General features: G+C 40.0%; 2 protein-coding genes across 2 annotated transcripts; both read right to left on the bottom strand.

The window, feature by feature from the left end:
- Window positions 1-932: 932 nt before the first annotated feature.
- LOC113014400 (C-type lectin domain family 6 member A-like) lies at window positions 933-12730 on the bottom strand. Its single transcript, XM_080296725.1, has 7 exons — window positions 12039-12730; window positions 11810-11920; window positions 9060-9125; window positions 5289-5348; window positions 4894-5033; window positions 4311-4417; window positions 933-1299 (listed from the first exon to the last, which is right to left on the bottom strand). The coding sequence occupies exons 1-7, from the start codon at window positions 12181-12183 to the stop codon at window positions 1179-1181; spliced, it is 750 nt and encodes a 249-aa protein (XP_080152851.1). The 5' UTR covers window positions 12184-12730; the 3' UTR covers window positions 933-1178.
- Window positions 12731-13845: 1115 nt separating this feature from the next.
- LOC113014402 (NKG2-D type II integral membrane protein-like) lies at window positions 13846-17934 on the bottom strand. The gene is made up of 6 exons (XM_080296726.1): window positions 17720-17934; window positions 16548-16664; window positions 15919-15978; window positions 15524-15663; window positions 14941-15047; window positions 13846-14212 (listed from the first exon to the last, which is right to left on the bottom strand). The coding sequence occupies exons 1-6, from the start codon at window positions 17841-17843 to the stop codon at window positions 14092-14094; spliced, it is 669 nt and encodes a 222-aa protein (XP_080152852.1). The 5' UTR covers window positions 17844-17934; the 3' UTR covers window positions 13846-14091.
- Window positions 17935-18539: the final 605 nt, after the last annotated feature.

Here is an 18539-nt window from a genome sequence, read left to right as displayed (position 1 = left end):
GTGTGTGTGTGTGTGTGTGTGGTGAACATGTAGTGAAATAAACATCTAAATATTTGTATGTATTATTGAAAATCCACTAGTCTGAAAAATAATGATGCTGCTCTATGTTCACTTCATCTCAGCACCTGTTTGTGTCACTTCTGATGCTGCAGACCGCTGAGTCTATTTCATATTTGAATAGACCTTTTATAGTTTTCTTCCACTGTTTTTATTTTCTTATTCACATCTAAGAAAGACATAGTACAGAGAGGGTGGAGCTGCCTGCAGCTGTCTGTGGTGCTGAAGCTTTCAAACATTTCATACCAACACTGACTACAACTGTGACCACAGGGGGGCAGCATAGAGCCAGAGAGTGTTAGTGTAGCTGTTCAGCCCTATAGTAAGAAACAAGAAGACTGATGAAGGAAAAGCTTCTTCCACTGGTGTAACACACAGGTTTGTATGAAGTCACACTAACTAACCAGCAGTAACCCACATTTGATCAAAGCAGGGGCAGAACTTTAATAACAGGTTATAATGTGTCATCACAGTTGTTGTCAATCCAAACACACTTTCTGATTGTTGCTGTTTATTGTAAAAGAACAACACACTTGTGGTCTGACCTAATGCTGTAGTACAACAACAACTATACAAAGTCATCAAGACAAAAAACCTCATGCGAAATATTTGGCTTCCATATCCATCTTACAAAAAAATTGAAAAACAACTTCCATATTGAATGCAATATTAAATCTAAATTTAATAAAGAATTAAATTTAGATTTGCCGAACATGCTTTTTCTGCATTTCAATCTCTTTTAAAGTTCCTATTTTTTAACTATAAAAAGAAGCAGCAACTTTCAGCCGTTTGAGAGAAACTGAAGAAGACATTTACTGTAGTTTTAGGACCAACAGACTGATGAATAAACCAAGTAAAGCAAAGTAAAGACAAGCTGCACTTTGACTTTTATTAGAACAATTTGCTGGAACTACAGAGTAATGAAGTACTTCAAGGTTTTGTGTGGATGACTTCCAACCTTACTGTACAGCACAGAGCACAGAGGGACAATATATGTAATCAATATATGATGCAGAATGAACAAGTAAAGACTGTAAGCTGAGTCTGAGGCTCATGCAGGACATTTCATAGTGAGGTGTCTTTGGTTGGATTATTCAAACATTTACATCAAAGCACCAAACTCATCTCTCACAGATGAAGGGCTTTGAATAAGAATAATAAGACCGTGTCCATTTCCCATCACCGTCACAGCAGACTCCATAGCAACCAGAACGGGGATTCTCATGTCCTTCTGCCCAGAACCTGTCAGAGAGATCAAATCTGATAAGAAACTGGACTAAACTCATAACTATTGTCACATTCATATAAATATGCGTCTCTTTTGGAATATTTTTAGTTCGTTCCTACTTACCAGCTTCTTGTAATCCACCAGCAGGGTTCTGCTCTCCATCGTCTAACATCTCCACCTCGATTTGCTCTCTTCCTCCTCCATCCTCATGGGTCCCTCTGCTGTATTTCACCCTGGAGTCATGGACACCTTGAGTTTGTGTCGACATCTTAAGCTAAGAAGATATTTGACCGTCCATCACTGTCTGCCTGTTTCTTTGAGTCAGGCAGCTTTGAACTGAAAATATCCAGGAAGTCAAACCAGAAGAGAGCCACGGTTTTCCTGTCACGTCATGATGTGTGAAACGCTGAGTTATTTAGGAGCACTAACAGCATCCAACAAGATCTGAAGTTCAGTTCACTTCAAATGCAAAACTTTGACTGATGCAGTTTTAATTGATGACAAATGTGAACGAGTCAGAAACAGCAGAACAAACCACGAACACAACAAAGACTTCAAAAAGTCATTAAAACACCTCCAGAACATTCTGAACATTTCCTGTCTGAATATCTCAGAGACACTGAGGCTGAACTCAGCAGCAGCAACATGCACATCAATGCCTTTGTTAGATGCTGCTTTCATGAGTTTCTACATGTTGTAAGTCCACAGAATGAGAAGAGAGAAGAAGAGTTTGTGACACAGGAAATATGACGTCAGTGTGAACTAAGCTAACGGGGCGTCACGGCGTTGCAGAGGTTCGCTCTGTCACTGTCACCGTCTCCAGTTGGAAACAGACAAACAAACAGATTTCAACAAGACCTGAAGTTCAGATTTATCAGTTTAATTACTGAGATTTCATTGATGCCGTTGTGATTAATTACAAATGTGAACGAGTCAGAAACGAACAGCAGAATAAAGCACAAACACAGACAGCTTAAATACTTTTCTCCATTTATTTGGAAAACTTTTCCATTACATGCATTAATACATAGATACTTGTACACCAATACAAGCAAAGACACAAATGTATTTGAAATGTTTGTCATAATGCACAGACACTGAGCTTGAACTTAGCAGCAGCAACTTAAAAATAGCTTTCTCAGAAGCTGCTGTCATCACACAATATATAATGTTAGTAATGAGCGAATGTTTCTGATGCAGGAAATATGGCGTCAGTGTGAACTTCAGTTATTTCGAGTTTACCAGCAGAGAAACTCACAGCATGCAACAAGATCTGAAGTCATTTTGATGAATTGAAACGCTGAAATGTCTTTGGTGCAGTTAGAATTCAATGAAATGCTGAAAATCATCTGAAGTGAAACACAACCAGGGTCTGTGGTCATTAGTTAAAAGCTTTGCACCAATCACATGTGGACACATACAGGCTGCAGGTAAAGGGTCCAAAGCAGGAAGTGTGTCACATGGAAACTGGCTCTGAAACTGTCTGATTCATGAAGACGACTAAGGCCCACATTACAAAAAGACCCGAGTCATGTTCAGAGTCATCAACAGACTTTAACCGTGTCCACTGTGAGGGTTGTTGTTTCTGGACTTTTCCTTTCTGCCATGCTGAAATGAACTTTGACCTTCAGTGTGTTAACGCTGTGCAGGCAGCTCGCTGCAAACTAAGCAGGAAGGTAAAGTTGTGTTTTGATGTAAGTGAAGAAGAAGAAGGAAAGTTGTTTTAAACGGATTCATCTTCACTTATTCACACGTTGTAAGTTTGACAAACTGAATTTGTGCTGGTTTCAGTCTCTTGATTCCTGATTTGTAGCTAAAAGTAAGAAGCAGCAACTTTCAGCTGTTTGAGAGAAACTGAAGAAGACATTTACTGTAGTTTTAGGACCAACAGGCTGATGAATAAACCAAGTAAAGCAAAGTAAAGACAAGCTGCACTTTGACTTTTATTAGAACAATTTGCTGGAACTACAGAGTAATGAAGTACTTCAAGGTTTTGTGTGGATGACTTCCAACCTTACTGTACAGCACAGAGCACAGAGGGACAATATATGTAATCAATATATGATGCAGAATGAACAAGTAAAGACTGTAAGCTGAGTCTGAGGCTCATGCAGGACATTTCATAGTGAGGTGTCTTTGGTTGGATTATTCAAACATTTACATCAAAGCACCAAACTCATTTCTCACAGATGAAGGTCGTTGAATCAGAATAATATAACCCTCTCCATCTCCCATCATCGTCACAGCAGGCTCCATAGTAACCATAACTGGGATTCCCATGTCTTTCTGCCAAGAACCTGTCAGAGAGATCAAATCTGATATGAAACTGGACTAAACTCATAACTATTGTCACATTCATATAAATATGCGTCTCTTTTGGAATATTTCCAATATTTGCTGTATTTCTTTCCCAGGTTTCTCGCCCACTTTCCCTCCTTTAGACTTTTCTCTGAGAATCATCATGCACACTAAAACAGCTTTCAAGCTTTGATGAATATGAAATCTTCCTGCTGTAAAAATGGAGAATAAAAAGAAGTCAGAGCTGACTTTCTGCTGTTTGAAACTGTTTTGTCAGCTGTTTACAGACATCACTTTGAAATGTGTGTCTATCAGGTCATATTTACTGAAGCTTCTTCCTTCATATGTTCTGAAGTTTTACAAACACCAAAGAAGAAGAGACAGGAATTCTCTGAAACACTTTTTGTTCTGTGAGAAAAGAAACATTACAGCACAAAAACATGAAGACAAATTGAACAAAGTGAAATGTGTCGGTCGCTGCTTTGAACATGTTTCAATCCTGATTCCTTCAAACTGACTTGTTGTAACTGAACGTCATCACAGACTGCAGATGAAGAGAGTTCAAGCACAGCTGTTCATTCAAAGGAGGATTTCTGCTTTTCTTTACATTCAGTTTGTGGGGCTGTTGGAAAATAGCTCAGCTCATGTATTGCTGATCTATCTTCCAAAACATCAGTGTTTCACTTCTAAATAATAACTCTGGAATAGAAACAAACTAATGTCTCACGTTTCTGTCAGCGCTGATCCGTCCACCCATTCCCATTTAGATCTTCCTGATGTCTGGTTGGCTCTCAGACCAATCCAATAGTATCCTCTGAAATTACTGACAAATTCCTGTTTGAGAAGAGACACAAATATTGTCTCCAGTCATAATTCAGCACTTCTGTTGTAGTGACATCATCTTGTGAACATGTCTGAAGGAAGAATAACTGTGATGAAACTTTTCTTCCATTGTGCAGAAATCAGAAAGAGCCAAAGAATCAATGAATATCAGCTCCTCCTGTAGCTCAGTCAGTGTTGCAGTGGAATCAGTGTTAACAAATCATTTGATTCAGTTGGATTGAATCAGAAAAATAATCTGGATTATGAGGATTTCTCTCATTTTATAACATTTCTGTGTAAATTAAATGTTTGTCAAATGTGTAAAAACTTTACGTTTGAATGTGTCTGCAACAAAAAAGGAGAATCCAAGAAATCCATCAGAGTGGAGACAGGAAGCAGGTCACAGACTGACAGCAGGTCAAAGACACAAGTAACAGATGACTGTCAGCTCCATCAAAGATCACACAGACATGAACAAACACACCCACCTGTTCCTCTTTGCTGTTTATCATCACCAGATCAGCTCCTTTATCCTGACAGGCTCTCCTGCTCTCAGACCAAGTTTTACTCTCAGTGGATTTAAAGTAACAGCTGCTTCCAAACCTCGTCCATCGATCAGGACACTTCTCTTAAAGTCAAACACATGTTTTAAAGACAGACTTTGTGTCCTGTTGTATCACATGAATCTTTGGTTCCTGTCATTTTCCCTGTAAATGCTTCATTTAAACTCAGGTTTTCTCTTTTATTCATAATGAACTGAAACTTACATTTATACAGAGAAACTGTTACACAGCATCAAACATTTAGGATTCAAAACAAAGACACAATCAGGTTATCACTGTGTAACACTGATGTTTTCTATCAGTTATTCAAACTTTATTACCTTCTATCTTCTCCTTCAGCTTCTTCACTTCTTCCTGTAACTGACTGTTACTCCAACCATCTGAAATATTTCAGTGAAAGCAAAATAAAATAAAATAAAATAAAATGAGTGAAACGTTGAACAGAAATAATCTTCTTCCTCTGCTTTGTCAAATATCAATAAGAGTCAGAAACTTGCAGCCATTGTTCTTTAACATGTCCTGTGGGTGGAGGTGTTAGAACTACAGGAAATCTGATGAGCTAAATACGTATCAACTGTGAACAAAAACCACTGACAAGATTCAGAATAATTGTGCTTCAGTGTGGAGGAAGAAGGTGAAGAGTCAAACAGCATTTCTACACCTGTAGTCAGAGATGTTATCTATATGCTTTGAAAGAATAGATTCTGACTCATGTGACATGTGCCTGTTCTCACTGAAAATATGTCTTTTTACATTCAGTCAAAGCTGCTCTGAGGCTTCAACACTTCCTCATATCAAAGGTGTTTCCATGTGATCAGGTACTTCCTGTATTTGCTGTGGCAGAAGGACACGTTCTGGTTGTGAAGCTGCATGTTTGTTGGCTGCTGGGATTCAGTATCAGTCATACATTCATTTGCAGCCAAGATCCCATCTTTGTAGCTCAGACTGCTGAAGACTCACACTGACTGCCTGCAGCATCTCATATAGCACACACAGCATCAGTGTCTATGATACAGTAACAGACTGAACTTTGACCTGTTGTTATGACTGTCATCATATTTGTGTCATTTTGTGTAACTGCTGTGTTTTTCTGTCCTTCATGCAAAGCTCTGCATGCTGCGCCTCAGCTGTGACTGAATGAGAGGATGATAACGGGCATGTGCAGGTACTCTGCTGTGATTGGTGCACCAACATGCTGCTTTATGATTACATAAAGAGCCAAGATGGCCGCCGTCTGCAGACGACTCATTCAGCTTTTCCTTGTTCCAACCTGCCACACCTGTGCAGCTCTCACTCTGTGTTTCCTGATGAGTTTGAAGCAGGTTGTGTTATGGTCCTGGGTCTGTTATATGTGATTTAGATTTTTTTTGGCCTTTCTATTATTTTTATGTAACTTTAACTCTTTGGCTTTATATTCATATGCTAGTTTTGCATGTTATATTTTCAGTGTTCTGCCCTTTTGTGTAAAGTTTCTGTCAGTGTTGGAGCCATTTTATGTTTTTGGTGCTATTGCAATTTCTCAGCACAAGAGGGAGTAGTAACCCTACTTGCCACTGTCGCCATAACCTTTTAATCCAGGTTCAGTGGTGCTCAGGTGTGATGAGATGGGACAGAGGCAAACAGTGTTTTGACCGTGTATCAGTGTGAATCAGGTCGTGTGAGATCCTTTTGGTGTCATCTTCAGAAATTGGAATATGGAAACTTGAGCTTGAGGCAAATGTTGGATCGATGTTGTTGAAATTAGAACAATAAAGGTTAAATTTTTAATTTCAAGCAAAAGATTAATGAACACTTTGCACAGGTCAGAGCACCTGTCACTCATCTTCTTGATCTTCGATTAGCGATGTTTGGCCCTACAGTCCCTGATTTTGCCTTTGTTTGATTACTTCCTGTTTAACCTTTGTTTAACCTGTGTCTGCTGTGTTTGGTATTTAGTTTACTTTCTTTGTCTGTTTTTCTGTGATTAGGTTCAGCTGTGTTCCCCTCCTGTTTCATCTCTTTTTTGCTTCACTCCACACACGAGCCTTGTGTTTGCGCTGAGCAGAGGAGGGAGGGGCGGTAGTTACACTCGCAGCAGCACAGGAACAGAGCAGGAGGGAGAGAGAGAGAGAGAGAGCCAGGGACAACAACAATAGACAACATCACCACAATAGAAAGGTGTAGTAATGAAAATGAGTGACATCAAGAAAAGAAGCACAATCTGGAACCATTTATATTTCATTGACAGTACAAAGTGTGAGTGCAAGAAAATAATTATTATAATATGATGTGTTAAATTTGTTTAGATCAGAGGAATAAGGAAGGATTGGTCTGTGTTTCAGTTTGGCTTAGCTGTAGGCTGAGAGTGTAATTGTTTAGAAGGAAAGGAATTTATGGACACTGGGGTCAGCCTGCCATAGAAGGAGTCAGGAAGCTACAGTTGGGGGTTGCTGATGCTGATGTTTGTACCTTTAATAAAACTCATAATTGTTCTAAACTTAGAAGTAGGTTTGCAGGAGACTCTCCACCTTATCTGTCAATGTAAGACAACAAGAGGCCACTGGCCCAGTGGATGCAGAGTGGGAGTCTCAGTGTTTGTAATATGTTAACTGTGTTTTCTATGTTGTGTAGAGGAATTTGGTGTAGCTTGGGTGAGATTACTTTTATGACCCCCAGGACGTCACGTATACAGACACACAGACACAAAGTGCTTTGACTGTTACGACACACCCACACCTACATGCACACTCACTCATGTACACACGGGTATGCGCACACACAGGCACTCACGTGCTCGTGCATACACACAGACACAGAGTTTGCAGCACACCGTGGGGGTTTTATGATGGGGTCACTTCTATAAAGCTGGCTGTAACAGACAAAGGAGTGAAGATCTGCAGAGGGACACCGGCCTTGCACGTCTTCCCTTCTAGAAGATGCATGCTTAAATGAAGATGAATAAAGATGAATAAAGGTTTTGTGAAATGACTACTGAGTTCTGGTGCCGTCTCTGGATGCCCGAGGAATAAAAAGAACCGGGTGAAACTGATTTCGCAACAAAAGGCAGAGTGTAGAGTCTGCAAGAAAAGGATATCATATAGAGCCGGCTCCACAAACAACCTGCACAGGCACCTGAGAACTGTCCACCGCCTAAACCAACGCAGAGCTCTGTTAAACAGTTTTTGCAGAAGTCTGTGACCCCAGCAAGACAGAACTCAATTGATAAAGAGCTGGCAAAAATGATTGCACTTTCAGAAAGTTTACTCATGCACTGAATCCTATGTATGCAATTCCAAGCAGGAAAACACTCTCCCAAAAAATCATCCCGGGCCTATATGACAGAGAACGTGCATCTTCTTTTTGTTTTGCATGTTAATTTATATTTTGTTGTGTTGTGGGGTTTTTGTTGTCGTTTCACTTTCAATTAGTTTAAAAGGTAAAAGCTGAAAACTTAAATCGTTAATAAAACTGGAATTGTAAATAGTTGGTTTTGGTATTTTATAATTATAGACTGAGCTGCCTATAATAAACATACATAAATAAAACATATTTTTTATATTAGTAATTCATTTTGTGCATAATTTTACATTGTTGTTAATAATTAATTAATTAAACCAACAAAACAACCTAAAGAGAGGGTTGGGAGCCGAAAGAGCCAGTTCTCTAAAAAGAGACAGAATTCCTATCACTAGTATTCATTCCCATTGTTTCCCTCGCCCTTTGTCCAGTCGTCTCACTAGCTGTGCTGTTCCTACTCTTTTTGTCTGTTTTTCTTGTACCTCATGGATTTTTGTTTCTCTTTTCCGGACCATCTGTACTTTCCTGGAATAAACACACTTTATGTTTAACATTTGTCCACCATGTTCTGCATTTGGGTCCTGAAACTTCCACGACACCGTGGACAACATAACCTGATAGTTTGTAGGGCTGAGCTGCCTTTGACTTTGAACAGTTTTCTCCTGATTATGTTAGTTTGGGAGGTCAGCAGCTGCAACTTGTTTTGTTTCTTTTTATCAGATTATCTTTACACAAGAATCTGATTTAAAACATAAAATTAGCCCACTCTCAAATACAGTCATCTCCAACTTTAATACTTCTTAATAGTTTCTTACCTTCCATCTTGTCCTTCAGCTTCACTTCTTTCTGCAGCTGCTCTTTTTCCAAACTCACTAAAATATCTGGTTAGAAATGCAACAAAACAGGAAATTAATTTAAAATCATTGCACTTTCCCAGATGGACTTTTTTATTCTCACTTTAGATGAATGGAACTAACATGAACTTGTTAGCTAGCTGTTTAATACACCAAGTGAACTAACTAGTTGACATAATGACAGACCAGGCCACTGTCTAACATAGTGTGACTGCACCTGTATCAGTCTGCAGCAGATGCTGCTGCCTGTCTGCTTTGTTGATATAAGATAAGATAAGATAACCTTTTTTTTTGTTTTCTCACAGCAGGAAGCGGACAGTGCAAAAGTTATATAGCAAAACTTAGAATATAATACGAATAATGTACTGTACCCAACTGTAAAGAATAGAGTAAAATAGAATAAAATATACAATAGGATAAAAATATAATGCAAATGCTTTATACAACTGAGTAAAAATACAACTTTGTCAGAGAAGAGTATTGCACTTAGTCTTATTGCACATGTGTGGATGTGTGTGTTTGATCAGCTGCAAAAGTCTTTGCAGAGGTCGACATTGAGGAAATGTAAAACTGCTGGGGAAGGGTAAACATGAATTCAGTAAAATTGTAATTCACGTCGGCAGTAATGACACCCGGTTACGCCAATCGGAGGTCACTAAAATCAATATCGAATCGGTGTGTAACTTTGCCAAAACAATGTGGGACTCTGTAGCTTTCTCTGGTCCCCTCCCCAATCAGACCAGGAGTGACATGTTTAGCCGCATGTTCTCCTTAAATTGCTGGCTGTCTGAGTGGTGTCCCAGAAACGATGTGGGCTTCATAGATAATTGGCAAACCTTCTGGAGGAAACCTGGTCTTGTTCCCACTCCTCCACTTTGGATGGAGCAGCTCTCATTTCTAAAAATATAGACAAATTTAGTAAATGCCCCAGACCATGGCTATCCAGATTTGGGACCAGGAAGCAGAGTTGCAGTCTTACACGCCTCTCTGCAGCTTCCCTCCTCCTGTTACACCCCCCCCCCCCCCCAAAAAAAAAAAAACCCATCTCCAAAGAGACTGTGTCAACTCCCAAACAGACAAAAAAACCAAACTAAGGACCAGCAAAAAATGACTAAAACATAAAAAATCACAAAGAAAGAACAATACAGTATCCACATATGAACCAAAGAGTAAAACAGTGAAATGTGGATTATTAAATATTAGGTGTCTCTCCTCCAAGTCTCTGTTAGTACATGACTTAAATTCCATAATGTTCAAAATCAGCACGATGGGAACTGAAGAGTAATGTTTCTCTACTTCCAGGCAGAGACAGAGATCAAAGCGACTACCTATGAGAGCACATCAAGCCTGACATATGATTTAGTATTAAATACATTAGGTTACATAAAACTGGAGCCAGCTGTGATCTTCAAAGTGATACGTGACGAGTGAATCCTTTCCAGTGTGTCCTCAGCTTTAGCTGCTGGTGGTTAGCCACTAATGTTTAGGGATGGGTACCGGTATCCGGAGAAATGCGCCGTATTTGATAGCTTGCTGCGAGACCTCACACCGAGCACATCTACTGCGGGTGTGGTGCCTGTTATCGGACCCGGAGTTAGCAACATCCCCCAAAAACCCGAAGAGGAGAGTCCTGGCCCCTAGCCCTGCCAGTGTAGCAGAAATGATGAGGATGATGATGCAGCAGCAGCCGTTCTTCTCTGCGTGAGTAGCTAAATGTTGTTCGTGTGTAATTTACGTTGAGTAGGCTAACCACGTTATTACATTAATGCATGTAAGGTGAACTAGCAAACATCATCATAGCTACATGCTGCTGTCTTCTTGTGTGATGGCAGATACTCCCTTCACCCTGGACAAAAAGGCTAAAATGACCAAAGAAAAAGTGGAAAACAGTTAAACATGAGAGGTTTTTGGACAAAGTTTGTGTTTTTTCCATTGTTTAAGCACTGCTTCCAGCCAAGAGTGATACCATATATGCCCCATAGCTGCAGAAAAGGCTAACAATGTTATCTTTTTACAAAAAACAGCTGAACATGAGAGGTTTTTGGACAAAGTGTGTGTTCTCCATTCTTTAAGCACCGGTTTGGTACTGGTATTGGATAAAGCCTAAACAATTCCCATCCCTACTAACATTAAAGGCTTATGGTAAATGGCCTGTATTTGTATAGTGCTTTTCTAGTCCCTAAGGACCCCAAAGCACTTCACACATCCAGTCATCCACCCATTCGCACACTGGTGATGGCAGCTACATTGTAGCCACAGCCACCCTGGGGCGCACCGACAGAGGCGAGGCTGCCGGACACTGGCGCCACCGGGCCCTCTGACCACCAGAGGGAAGTGTCATGCCCAAGGACACGACGACCAAGACTGTCCAAGCCGGGGGTCGAACTGGCAACCTTCCGATTACAAGGCAAACTCCCAACTCTTGAGCCACGATCGCCTCGATAGCCTCGATAGCCTTGTATTAAGTTAATTTACTTTAGTGTAGATCTCATCAGTTAGCTGGGCCCCAGCACATTTGTAACCAGTCTGTAGGTAGTGAACATATTTCAGCAGTAGTGTAACATATATAAGAAAACTCTGCAGAGTGACTGTTTCTAACTATAACATGAAGAGAGAACAGGAAGTGAACAGAATCAGGTCAACAACATCAAATAATTTCCCTTAAAATGTTAAAAAATCACAAATCTAACATGATAAATAAAGTTGCTCACAGCGTGTTAAGATTCCAGCCAGAATCAGCAGATACAGCACTCCCAGGGTCACTTCAAACGCTCTGAAACAGCTGCTGTCCACAGCTGGAAGCTTTCTCTGGGTGTGTTCATCTACAGAGAAAATACACAAAGAGTCCATTCATGGAGCACTAATGAGGGGCTCTGGAGCTCCTTCTTCTTCCTCCCTTTTATTATCTGTAGTTTGTATTTTTAGTTCGTTCCTACTTACCAGCTTCTTGTAATCCACCAGCAGCGTTCTGCTCTCCATCGTCTAACATCTCCACCTCGATTTGCTCTCTTCCTCTTCCATCCTCATGGGTCCCTCTGCTGTATTTCACCCTGGAGTCATGGACACCTTGAGTTTGTGTCGACATCTTAAGCTAAGAAGATATTTGACCGTCCGTCACTGTCTGCCTGTTTCTTTGAGTCAGGCAGCTTTGAACTGAAAATATCCAGGAAGTCAAACCAGAAGAGAGCCACAGTTTTCCTGTCACGTCATGATGTGTGAAACGCTGAGTTATTTATGAGCACTAACAGCATCCAACAAGATCTGAAGTTCAGTTCACTTCAAATGCAAAACTTTGACTGATGCAGTTTTAATTGATGACAAATGTGAACGAGTCAGAAACAGCAGAACAAACCACGAACACAACAAAGACTTCAAAAAGTCATTAAAACACCTCCAGAACATTCTGAACATTTCCTGTCTGAATATCTCAGAGACACTGAGGCTGAACTCAGCAGCAGCAACATGCACATCAATGCCTTTGTTAGATGCTGCTTTCATGAGTTTCTACATGTTGTAAGTCCACAGAATGAGAAGAGAGAAGAAGAGTTTGTGACACAGGAAATATGACGTCAGTGTGAACTAAGCTAACGGGGCGTCACGGCGTTGCAGAGGTTCGCTCTGTCACTGTCACCGTCTCCAGTTGGAAACAGACAAACAAACAGATTTCAACAAGACCTGAAGTTCAGATTTATCAGTTTAATTACTGAGATTTCATTGATGCCGTTGTGATTAATTACAAATGTGAACGAGTCAGAAACGAACAGCAGAATAAAGCACAAACACAGACAGCTTAAATACTTTTCTCCATTTATTTGGAAAACTTTTCCATTACATGCATTAATACATAGATACTTGTACACCAATACAAGCAAAGACACAAATGTATTTGAAATGTTTGTCATAATGCACAGACACTGAGCTTGAACTTAGCAGCAGCAACTTAAAAATAGCTTTCTCAGAAGCTGCTGTCATCACACAATATATAATGTTAGTAATGAGCGAATGTTTCTGATGCAGGAAATATGGCGTCAGTGTGAACTTCAGTTATTTCGAGTTTACCAGCAGAGAAACTCACAGCATGCAACAAGATCTGAAGTCATTTTGATGAATTGAAACGCTGAAATGTCTTTGGTGCAGTTAGAATTCAATGAAATGCTGAAAATCATCTGAAGTGAAACACAACCAGGGTCTGTGGTCATTAGTTAAAAGCTTTGCACCAATCACATGTGGACACATACAGGCTGCAGGTAAAGGGTCCAAAGCAGGAAGTGTGTCACATGGAAACTGGCTCTGAAACTGTCTGATTCATGAAGACGACTAAGGCCCACATTACAAAAAGACCCGAGTCACGTTCAGAGTCATCAACAGACTTTAACCGTGTCCACTGTGAGGGTTGTTGTTTCTGGACTTTTCCTTTCTGCCATGCTGAAATGAACTTTGACCTTCAGTGTGTTAACGCTGTGCAGGCAGCTCGCTGCAAACTAAGCAGGAAGGTAAAGTTGTGTTTTGATGTAAGTGAAGAAGAAGAAGGAAAGTTGTTTTAAACGGATTCATCTTCACTTATTCACACGTTGTAAGTTTGACAAACTGAATTTGTGCTGGTTTCAGTCTCTTGATTCCTGATTTGTAGCTAAAAGTAAGAAGCAGCAACTTTCAGCTGTTTGAGAGAAACTGAAGAAGACATTTACTGTAGTTTTAGGACCAACAGGCTGATGAATAAACCAAGTAAAGCAAAGTAAAGACAAGCTGCACTTTGACTTTTATTAGAACAATTTGCTGGAACTACAGAGTAATGAAGTACTTCAAGGTTTTGTGTGGATGACTTCCAACCTTACTGTACAGCACAGAGCACAGAGGGACAATATATGTAATCAATATATGATGCAGAATGAACAAGTAAAGACTGTAAGCTGAGTCTGAGGCTCATGCAGGACATTTCATAGTGAGGTGTCTTTGGTTGGATTATTCAAACATTTACATCAAAGCACCAAACTCATCTCTCACAGATGAAGGGCTTTGAATAAGAAGAACCGTACAGATTGCATTTCCCGTCATAACTACAGTAAACTGCTTGGTCATCTGACGATGGATCTTGTGGTCCTTCTCCCCAGAACCTGTCAGAGAGATCAAATCTGATATGAAACTGGACTAAACTCATAACTATTGTCACATTCATATAAATATGCGTCTCTTTTGGAATATTTCCAATATTTGCTGTATTTCTTTCCCAGGTTTCTCGCCCACTTTCCCTCCTTTAGACTTTTCTCTGAGAATCATCATGCACACTAAAACAGCTTTCAAGCTTTGATGAATATGAAATCTTCCTGCTGTAAAAATGGAGAATAAAAAGAAGTCAGAGCTGACTTTCTGCTGTTTGAAACTGTTTTGTCAGCTGTTTACAGACATCACTTTGAAATGTGTGTCTATCAGGTCATATTTACTGAAGCTTCTTCCTTCATATGTTCTGAAGTTTTACAAACACCAAAGAAGAAGAGACAGGAATTCTCTGAAACACTTTTTGTTCTGTGAGAAAAGAAACATTACAGCACAAAAACATGAAGACAAATTGAACAAAGTGAAATGTGTCGGTCGCTGCTTTGAACATGTTTCAATCCTGATTCCTTCAAACTGACTTGTTGTAACTGAACGTCATCACAGACTGCAGATGAAGAGAGTTCAAGCACAGCTGTTCATTCAAAGGAGGATTTCTGCTTTTCTTTACATTCAGTTTGTGGGGCTGTTGGAAAATAGCTCAGCTCATGTATTGCTGATCTATCTTCCAAAACATCAGTGTTTCACTTCTAAATAATAACTCTGGAATAGAAACAAACTAATGTCTCACCTTTCTGTCAGCGCTGATCCGTCCACCCATTCCCATTTAGATCTTCCTGATGTCTGTTTGGATATCAGACCAATCCAAGAGTGTCCTCTGAAATTACTGACAAATTCCTGTTTGAGAAGAGACACAAATATTGTCTCCAGTCATAATTCAGCACTTCTGTTGTAGTGACATCATCTTGTGAACATGTCTGAAGGAAGAATAACTGTGATGAAACTTTTCTTCCATTGTGCAGAAATCAGAAAGAGCCAAAGAATCGATGAATATCAGCTCCTCCTGTAGCTCAGTCAGTGTTGCAGTGGAATCAGTGTTAACAAATCATTTGATTCAGTTGGATTGAATCAGAAAAATAATCTGGATTATGAGGATTTCTCTCATTTTATAACATTTCTGTGTAAATTAAATGTTTGTCAAATGTGTAAAAACTTTACGTTTGAATGTGTCTGCAACAAAAAAGGAGAATCCAAGAAATCCATCAGAGTGGAGACAGGAAGCAGGTCACAGACTGACAGCAGGTCAAAGACACAAGTAACAGATGACTGTCAGCTCCATCAAAGATCACACAGACATGAACAAACACACCCACCTGTTCCTCTTTGCTGTTTATCATCACCAGATCAGCTCCTCTGGTCTTACAGTGGTTTTGACTCTCAGACCAAGTTTTACTCTCAGTGGATTTAAAGTAACAGCTGCATCCAAACCTCATCCATCCTTCTGGACACTTCTCTTAAAGTCAAACACATGTTTTAAAGTCAGACTTTGTGTCCTGTTGTATCACATGAATCTTTGGTTCCTGTCATTTTCCCTGTAAATGCTTCATTTAAACTCAGGTTTTCTCTCTTATTCATAATGAACTGAAACTTACATTTATACAGAGAAACTGTTACACAGCATCAAACATTTAGGATTCAAAACAAAGACACAATCAGGTTATCACTGTGTAACACTGATGTTTTCTATCAGTTATTCAAACTTTATTACCTTCTATCTTCTCCTTCAGCTTCTTCACTTCTTCCTGTAACTGACTGTTACTCCAACCAACTGAAATATTTCAGTGAAAGCAAAATAAAATAAAATAAAATAAAATGAGTGAAACGTTGAACAGAAATAATCTTCTTCCTCTGCTTTGTCAAATATCAATAAGAGTCAGAAACTTGCAGCCATTGCTCTTTAACATGTCCTGTGGGTGGAGGTGTTAGAACTACAGGAAATCTGATGAGCTAAATACGTATCAACTGTGAACAAAAACCACTGACAAGATTCAGAATAATTGTGCTTCAGTGTGGAGGAAGAAGGTGAAGAGTCAAACAGCATTTCTACACCTGTAGTCAGAGATGTTATCTATATGCTTTGAAAGAATAGATTCTGACTCATGTAACATGTGCCTGTTCTCACTGAAAATATGTCTTTTTGCATTCAGTCAAAGCTGCTCTGAGGCTTCAACACTTCCTCATATCAAAGGTGTTTCCATGTGATCAGGTACTTCCTGTATTTGCTGTGGCAGAAGGACACGTTCTGGTTGTGAAGCTGCATGTTTGTTGGCTGCTGGGATTCAGTATCAGTCATACATTCATTTGCAGGAGAAGTTCAGAGGTTGTATCTTATCTTACAGCATATGGACAGGATGATGATCCCAGCTAACATCAGGAGGCATAGCACTCTTAGACCCAGTGTAGCACATCTGAAAGAGCCCTTCAGGACTGAAGGAGGATTCAGAGTCTGTGGTCCTGTTAGAAAGCAGTGTGGATGTTGGTTTGGTAAATGGACCGATTGTTATACAACACTCTTCTACTCTCCCGGAGTACTCACAGCGCTGATACAGCATGCCTCATTCACCCATTCACACCCACTCATACAAGCACTTCTAAACACAAGTGCAAACTAAACTACATTCACACTCCGATGAACACATCAGAGGGCAACTTGGGGTTAGTATCTTGCCCAAGGATATTTGGCATGCAGACTGGAGGGGATCGAACCACCAACCTTCCTATCAGCTGATCAGCTCTACCACCTGGCTCTGGCTCAGGTGGTAGAGCTGTTTGTTATTTCCTGTCTCTCTGTCTTTAATAGACCTGTGGTTTCATGAGCTCATCTCCACAAGAGTCAGACACCAAAATATGACATCCGCATTGTGTTTAACCCTCAAGTGTCCAAACGCTTTACGTGACTACAGCAACAGAACGGGGTTATGGATGAGATCATATATTAGTTAAATATGTCTTTAACCTACCATGAGACTGATGTGTTCATCTGCGACACACATTCAGAAATGTTCTCATGTCTTTAAATGCATTTTTCTCTCATTTTCATGGTAAAAATTTGACACACGTGTGCTTTTGAACTGATGCATTTCCTGATATTGCAGCTTCCATTTAAAGGACCAGGTAGATGATATTTGTGTAACTGGGTTAGAAACAGCATCCAAACGCTCGCCCACAGCCTTCCTCTCTGCACTGCTCACGCGTTTGTAAAGCAGCGTGTACTTCAGGATATCTTTGAATCTGGGCTGTTATCCACGATTCACTGTTTATTTTTACAAATGAAAATGTAACAATAGCACATTTAAATATACAAGTCAGGGAGTAAAAGAGCCTCCTTGGTCCCTTTAAAGTGTCCAAATCTGTTTTCTGTGCAGAGCGTCTGTTTCAAAGTCAGTAAGAGGAAATAATCGTACATCACAGGAAACAGCGAGTCAGGTAAAAAGTTTGACGTTTGATGGCAGTTTGTGAAAACTTAACTGTAACAAACCAGAAATGAAATGTTATTACGGTTCACTCACCTCCTCCTGCATCTGCACTCTCGTAGATATCCACCTCCCTCTGCTCCCACTCTGCTCCGTCCTCCTTTCTGCTGTATCTCACCTTCTTTGATAGATCTGGTTCGGCATAAATATCTGAGGACATCGTGAGAGGATGGAGACGCTGAGCAGGAGTTTAAGCTGTACTCTAATACTCTAACAGGTGTGCAGTACTACAGTGACATCCTGTCCGCACACTGCTGTCACTCTGGCCAGCCTTCTTCCTGCTTTTGTACAGGAAGAAGCTTCAAGGAAGTGGCAAAGAAAGACAAACCACAAACTCCTCCGTGCAGAACGCAGTTCAGTTTTTATATTTGTAAAGTCACTGACATCAAATATTAAAGCATTGGAACAAGAAGAACTTCATTTTTCAAACACACGTTCACAGCTCAGATTGAAGGAAAAGTCACTTTGTCACTTACAGATTTATTTCTGCTGCACTTTAAAGAAACAAACTGTTAAACTGTCCAAGATTAGATGTGTTACTTCATATTAGATCATCTCTCAGTCGGTCCATCATGATGCTGCTGTGATCCTCGTGTTTCTAGTACTGCCACCATCAGGCGAGACTTTGTTATTTCACGTGTTATGAGTTGTATTTGTTGCTATTTTGCTCCCTCTGTGATCTTTCCTTAATACAACATGCAGAACAAGCTGCATGCTTTCACTGCACTGCTGTGAATACTTTGAGGAAAACAGAAATATGAATCAACTGTGTAAAACATGGATCTATTTTCTGTGATTGAAAAGTGAAGCCAAAGTGGAAGTGCCTGCGTTTCTTTCATTGGCCAGCAGGGGGCGA

Source organism: Astatotilapia calliptera, chromosome 22 (genome assembly GCF_964374335.1).
Source record: "Astatotilapia calliptera chromosome 22, fAstCal68.1, whole genome shotgun sequence".
In the NCBI taxonomy this organism is placed as follows: Eukaryota; Metazoa; Chordata; class Actinopteri; order Cichliformes; family Cichlidae; genus Astatotilapia; species Astatotilapia calliptera.
This window is presented reverse-complemented; position numbering and strand designations above follow the sequence as displayed.

Bases quoted from the DNA above. Each gene is read 5' to 3' on its own strand.
- LOC113014400 (XM_080296725.1), bottom strand. From the start codon at position 12,183: ATGTCGACACAAACTCAAGGTGTCCATGACTCCAGGGTGAAATACAGC. The intron at 9,126-11,809 runs GTGAGCAACTTT...ATTTCTAACCAG, and splicing joins GGCTGGAATCTTAACACGCT to ATATTTTAGTGAGTTTGGAA. The intron at 1,300-4,310 runs GTGAGACATTAG...TCTCTCTGACAG, and splicing joins GGATCAGCGCTGACAGAAAC to GTTCTGGGCAGAAGGACATG.
- LOC113014402 (XM_080296726.1), bottom strand. From the start codon at position 17,843: ATGTCCTCAGATATTTATGCCGAACCAGATCTATCAAAGAAGGTGAGA. The intron at 15,979-16,547 runs GTAAGATAAGAT...GAAATATTTCAG, and splicing joins CATCATCCTGTCCATATGCT to TTGGTTGGAGTAACAGTCAG. The intron at 15,664-15,918 runs GTAATAAAGTTT...TTTGACTTTAAG, and splicing joins GCTGAAGGAGAAGATAGAAG to AGAAGTGTCCAGAAGGATGG.